The sequence below is a fragment of the Capricornis sumatraensis genome, chromosome 5 (genome assembly GCF_032405125.1).
Source record: "Capricornis sumatraensis isolate serow.1 chromosome 5, serow.2, whole genome shotgun sequence".
Taxonomy (NCBI): domain Eukaryota; kingdom Metazoa; phylum Chordata; class Mammalia; order Artiodactyla; family Bovidae; genus Capricornis; species Capricornis sumatraensis.
In genome coordinates this window covers 70,437,040-70,443,900 of record NC_091073.1, presented here as the reverse complement: position 1 = coordinate 70,443,900, position 6,861 = coordinate 70,437,040, and the positions used below count along the sequence as shown (strand labels likewise).

At 49.9% G+C, this 6,861-nt stretch overlaps 1 protein-coding gene across 1 annotated transcript; it reads right to left on the bottom strand.

Moving 5' to 3' along the window:
- Positions 1-534: 534 nt before the first annotated feature.
- LOC138080361 (indolethylamine N-methyltransferase-like) lies at positions 535-4,616 on the bottom strand. The gene is given in 3 exon segments (XM_068973356.1): positions 535-964; positions 2,842-3,049; positions 4,463-4,616. Coding segments are annotated over 3 exon segments (792 nt in total).
- Positions 4,617-6,861: the final 2,245 nt, after the last annotated feature.

Below are 6,861 nucleotides of genomic sequence, written 5' to 3'. Positions count from 1 at the left end.
AGCTGCCTGACTCCCTGCCCTGCCTGGCCTGCTTCAGCTGAGGCTCTATCGTGATACTGGTGACAAAGTCCCAGATCCCTGAGGATGGGTGACTCTGAGGCCTCCCTCTGATGAACTGTTGCCACTCTGGCGATGAATTGATGACTCACCTTCATTACCTGCCCGCCTATCTGCCTTCTTTTCCTCCTTTCGTTCCTGTTAGAGTTTCCTGGGATCTTTTCTCAGGTCAAGTGTTTGCTCTCAAATCCTTGTTTCTAGGTCTGCATTGGGGGGTGGGTGACCCAAATCAAGACAGCGTCTGGCTGGGCCACTTTATTTTCCTGACTTACGGTGCAGGATGAAATGGAAAGGGGTGTGGCGGATGGCCTCCTGGGCTGGGGGCTGGGAGAACTTGCTTTTCATTTGTGACCTGGGGACATAGTGCAAGATGAAGGGATGGTGTTCAGGCTGACTCTGCAGCAGGGGGCTGCAGACTTACTAGACTTTGGGACCCTGACTTCCCCCTCTGGGCAGGCGCTGTCTACCAGACTGGCCTCAGGCCCTGGGGCCCTTGCGGGCCACCACAAAACAGTGGCCCTCGTTGACGCAGTAGGCCTCTGAGTAGTTGATGGGGCTGTACTGGCACTTTAGCACCTGGCAGCCGGCTTCCTGCACGGCCTTCTCCACTGTCTCCTTCTCCAGCCAGAGGCCAAAGAACTTCCTGGAGCCTACCATGTATTCACGGCAGCCCAGGGCCACCGAGGTGACCAGGTGCCCGCCTGGCTTCAGGAGGCCCACCAGGTTGTGGATGGCTGCCCGGTAGGCGTCCACGTCATGGCAGGCGCACTCCAGGGCCAGCAGGCTCAGCACGCAGTCTGCTGCGGGCACCTGGGCAGACCCCAGAGGACGGGGCTGGTTCACATCACATGTCAGTAGCCGCGTGACGGTCCTTCAGAGCCGGGCCTCCTTCTCCTGCCACTTGCTCCTGTGAGGGAGGGTCAATGAGGTGACAATGACAATTAGGACAACATCCCCCTTACCCTAAGGAGGCCTTCCTATGGGCCTATGAGGAACATCATATTTCTCCCATTATACAGATCAGGAAACTGAGGCACACAGAGGTTGAGTGATTTGTTCAAGGCCACACAGCTGATTTGACATCTGATTCCTCCTTCTCCACTTCCTCCTCCTTTTTTCTTTTTTTTGAATAACTCAATTTTAGCATATTGCATTATTAATTTTAAGTTGCAAAAGGCATATAACAAACATTTGCCGTTTCAGTCCCTTTGTGCAATCCAGGGGCATTAACTGCATTCACAATGTGCGCAACTATCGCCATTTCCTAATTCCAAAACTTGTCATCCCCCATGCTGAAACTCTGCCCCCATTATGCAATGTACCCCCATTCCTCCTCCCTGCAGCCCCTGAGCCTGTAAATATCCTTCTTTAAACCAGCTCTTGCCCACAGCTGGGCCTTCGCCCTTGCCATCCCCTCTGCCTGACTCTCATCCTTTCTCCCTCACATCTCCCAAGGAGTTGCTCGAAGTGCTCTTTCTGAGAGGAGAGGCTTTCTCTTGCTGTCTGCTGGGGACTGAATTGTATCCCCATCATATTCATATGCTGAAAGCCTAACATGTATGTGGATGTATGTGGAGATGGAGCCTTTGGCAGGTAAATAGAGGTAAATGAGATCATGAGCGGGGGCCACGCATGATGGGATTTGTGCCTTTTACAAGAAGACTGACTAGAGACCTAGTTAACTCTCCGTCTCCTTTTTCAGAGGACATGGCAAAAAGATGGCATCTACAGGCCAGGAAGAGCACCCTCACCAAGTTCAAGGACGGATCCTGAGCTCCCAGCCTGCAGAATGTGAGAAGTGAGCGTCTTTGCTCAAGCCGCTGCATCTGTGATATTTCGTATGATGGCTCAAGGTGAGTAAGACACCCTCCCACCTGACATAGCACCTATACCTCTCTAGGCCCCTGCAGCTGGAGAGTCTTCTCTAGAACGCTTGTTTTTTCCTGAATCCTGCCTCCATCTACTTTGGGGACGTTGTGCTTCCTATGAGCATGTGAGCTCCACGGGGCAGAGGCTTCATTCACTGTGCTATTCCCAGCATCTGGAAGTGACCTGACTCTCAGAATGCTCTCTGTGAATGATGACAAGAATGTATGAAGCCCGGGCTGGGTTGATGCAGAGACCCTGTGCTCAGAGACCCTGAGGCCCTGTTCCATTTCAGGCTGCCCTTGTCTGTGATTTGGTCAGGCCCTCATGGCCGAAAGATGGGACAGGAATTTAAAGTGTGGTCTTCGTCCTGCTCTAAGGTGGCCTAGAGGTCACTCTCCACATCTGGGCTTCGGTTTCCTGGACTCTGGTTGATGGATTCCCTCTCTGTGAACTGGATGGGGAAGGTGCCTGGAGGGGGTGAGTGCTGTTGGTCTCTGGGACTTGGTAGCAGTGTGGAGGAGATAGATGTGGGCGATTCCAAGAAGCTCATGTCTTCCCATAACACGTGCCCCTCCAACACTAGGTAACGTGGAAGCTGAACCACGAGTTTCGAGAGGAAAGAGATCTGCGTGTGCTGGAGCAATCAGGGGAGGTTCCAGGAAGAGGAGGGACTGAAAAAGGTCCCACAGGATGGAAGAGATGCAAAACATGGAGAGCAAATCAGGTAACCGAAGCTTTGAGCACAGGCAACTCTGAGGCCGCAGGTGGGACTCACTCAAAGGGAGGGAGGTACAGAGACCCAAGTGGGTTAGGAACAAGCTAGAGGGAGCTGGCCAGTGATGCAGGGTGGCAGGCTCAGGCTCAGGCCTGTGAGGATGGGAGACGTCTTGTGAGAAGGATGGGGACTGTGGATACCTGTCTCCCTCGAGCCCACACACGTATTGCATGGCTGGGGACCAGTCATAGGCCCCTGGCTCCTTCTTCAGCCACTTGTCCACCTCCCGGAGGCTGAGCTCCGAGTAGTCTGACACGATGATCTCCCGGAAGGCCTCACAGGCCGAGAGCAGCTGGTAGATGGTGGGGCCTCTGCCGACATCGATCAGGATGTCGCCTCCGATGCCTCCTGCAAGAGATAGCGTGTTCCAGGTGTGGGGGGCAGACTCCATGCCAGTTGCGGTGGATGGAGATGTCAGGCTCTGCCCTTTCTCCAGGGTGACTCCCAGGGGATCGGACCCTGCCTTGGGCAGTACCTGGACTGTCTGAGGATTCCAGACCTTATGCCTGGGGCTCAGAAGGGTGAGAAAGGAGGGTGGGGCACAGGCTGGCACATACTGGGTCCCCCTGCTGCCTCAAGGGTTGCTACTGGAGCCCTGGTAGGACAAGTCCTGCCCTTCTGGGCAGCTTTCAGGTTGACTTCCTGGTAGAAGCTGGTTCATTGGCAAGTCTTCTGACTCTGGGTTTAAAGCAATGGTGAGAGTGACCCCACGGCCCCCTCCCACCTCCTTGCTGCAAGGACAGAGCTTCTGGTAAAGGATGAGGGCTGAGCCAGTGGGTTCAAAACTCGCTCAACCAATCACAGAAGGCAAGAGGATCTTGTGGTGAGTTGGGGGAAGAGCAATATAAGTACATCACCTTCCTCTCCCTGCTTCCTCCCTCCATCCTCCTCCATTGAAACCAGTCCATTTTCCAAGGCTTAATCCCAGTCCTTCCTCCAGAGTCTCCTCAAATTTCTCGGTGAGCCTTAAGCTTTCATTTGTCTGTATTTCTGTGGACCTCGCTTGATCTCTTTCTTGGCATCGAATACATAGGGCAAGGTTTGTTGAATGACTGAGTAAGCCCCTAGTTGTTCAGTGCACTCCCTGTGCAACTGTGCAAGGCAGCCCTGCATGAACTGATTTAGAGATTTTCTACTGCCAGTGACGGGTGGGCTGACCTGGGCTGGCCAGCCTGGTGTCTTGCACCTCAGCCTCCCCTTGTGTGCATGGAGAACTTGGGTGATAATCTCTGCCGGTCCCCCCAGCCTGACAACTCAGAGCAGAAATTTGTAAACTGAGCTCTGTGGTTTGGCTTCGGGTATCCATGAACCGTCTTAATTTTGTGTAAAAGATTAAGAGCGTTACTGTGTTGTGTATATACCAGATGTTTCATCAGGTTTTCAAGGTGGCTCAAGAGACCAGGCTATAAAGCCGCTTTTATGTTACTGAAGGGGAGGCAGTATGCTCATATCTGTTGTCGCCTATCCCTTCCAGCATGAGTCTGTGAGCCCCACAGTTCAGGAGGTACCTTCCCATTTCACAGGGCAAGAAACTGAGATGGACTGTCAAAGATTCAGGCCTGGTTCCTGGGCTGCAAAGGCCAGTGCTTGGGTTCCACGAGTGGCCAACCAGCGACAGTCCTCGTGGATTCACAGCTGGGCTGCCTGCCTTTGCAGCATCCTAGGTGAGTGGTGTCCCAGAGGCCAGGTCCCCTGCCACCAAGAGCCCTTCCTGTAAGGCGCAGCCCCATCGTCTGCCTGAGATGGAGACCAGACACTCACCTGGAGAGAAAGTTTCAAAGAGATTATTCAGGTTGAATTTCAAGATTTCATTTTCAGCTACAGTGCCTGAATCGAAGGCATAGTAAGTCTTTAAGTAGTCCCGGGGTTGGAACTCTGTCTTGTAGTCCTGTCCTTTGTACAGCTTGCCCTCCATTCTGGCTGTGGACCTTGCTGCTTCTGCCCTGCTGTGGTTCCCCATTTTATCTACCCTCTTTTCCCAGGCCCTTCCCATGGGGAGTTTCATAATCTCATCAGACAGACCCTCCCTCCCAGGGAGGAGCTGGGATTGCACATCATGGAGTCAGGCTACATGTTAGCTTTCTGGCTGGGGTTTATCTGTTTGGTAATCATCAAAACACAGAAACACAAACAGGATGGTCAACAAATGCTCCTGGGGGGTGGAGTGGGGGTCTCAGTATTTCGCTTCTGAGAGGTGATGTTTTGAATGTAGATGCTGCTGGCAAGGGTTAGATTTGGGAAAGAATGAAGCAGAGGGTCTGGGCCACAGAACAAAGAGAGAGACACAGATGAGCAAAGAGAGATAGACAAAGACAAAGGCAGAGAGAAAGCAAGTATCTGGGATAGGTCAAGTGTCCTTCTCTCTCTGGGTTTGCTGGGAAAATGAAACCCAGAAAGGAAAACCCTATAGCATGGAAAACAGAATGCAGAAATGGCTAAAATTTCACTCACTGAGGTCAGTGAGTTTGCTCCTTAAAATTGTTAGTCCTGAACTTGGTTAAATATTTCCTCCTATCTTCAATCCTGTTTACTCTCTTTGCTTAATCAATCTTTATTTGGTGAGGATAGAAATAAATGTAACCAGGGCCACTGAAAAGGTTGAGATGCCTCTGTTTGCACAAATCACTTTAAAATTGTTGGCATTCATAAACAGAACATGTGATTAATTTTGTGGAACTTGCTTGCATGCACAATCACACACAAACACACACAGAAATGCACACACACATAACTACTAGTAAAACGTGTAAAAGATGAATGAGGGCAGTGGGTTGTATCAAAAGGCTTGCCTGCACTTCTGAATAGGTTTCAGATTGACTTCTTGGTAGGAGCTGGTTTATTTCCAGCAGTCTTCTGGTTGTGACAATTTTTTGGTTGTGATACTATGTTTTGAAAGGTGCTACCATTATACTATCATTGAAATGTACTCAAATCTCTCTCTATTATTTCCTACGCTGCATGTGAATCTACAAAATAAAAAGTTATGTTAAAAAAAAAAAAGTGTTTCCAAAGGGATAAAAAACAGAAAAAAAAAAAGTGTTTCCAAATCTCTTCCCCAAATTCACCTAAGATCAGAGATTTCAGGTAGCAAACTCTAATGTGTTTTGCAAATGGGCAAGTCTGGGGCCCTGGTCTGTAAAGTGTGCCGGGTGTGTCCATCACACTCATCATCTGCCTTCTTTGTGACAAACTGTGGAGTAGATGTTGAGACCTACTCACTCCTTGGAGATTAGGAAGCTGAAGGTGATGAGCCTTCTCCCAGGGGGGTTCTGGCAGCAAGTGACGGGGTCTAGGAGTAGATTTAAGGCCAGCGTCCAGAGCCAAAATAAAGAATCACTCCAAATGTATTGTCTCCTCATCAAGCTGTGCGGTCTAGCAGGGTCGCTTGGCTGTGCTGCTCAAACTAGCATGCCCAGGAATCACCCGGGGATCCCTCTAAACGCAGATTGTTGTTCTTGAGATTTTACAGCCTTAATAATCCTAGGTGATACTGAGGCCCCCATGATGTGAACAGCACAGCCCTGGATCCTACTGCCCAGAGTCAACATTTATGTTTCAGCGTTTGGAGTTCCTACAGAACAGAACCTCTAATTTTATTCATTGCAATTACTAAAACCTGTACTCTGTGCTATTTCCACTCAGTGGGAACAGGTTTGATTACGTAATAAATGATGATAGCACAGCTTCCTGTCCAGTTGGAAGAAAATACAGTTAGACTTCTCTCCAATTTGTGAGAAAAGAATTTTATACTCAAATTCAATTAACATGAAATCTAGGAGGATTACAGTGATTGGTGACTGTGTGTATCATGTTGTCCCCAGGGTTTCTTAATATCGATGTGCCTGCAGACACGTGAACCGGCAGTGGCTTTGCAGGACTGTCGTGTCACTGTGACCCCCATGCGTGCTCGGTGGTCCTGGCATGGGGTCAGCATCGCTTCTCCGTTTCTCTTTAAATGTGCTAGAAATGTCCATTTTCCGTGCTGCCTAATACACAGTACACAGAAGTTCAAGTTAACTTGAGCTACCTGCTCCTCAAGTGGTTGACAAGTGAGAGACTTACAGACATTCATCATTATAAATAATCCTGTAATCAACACCCCTATGTAGTCAGTTTTTTCTGTATTTTAGAGTCAGGCTTTGGGTTGGATTCCTAAACAT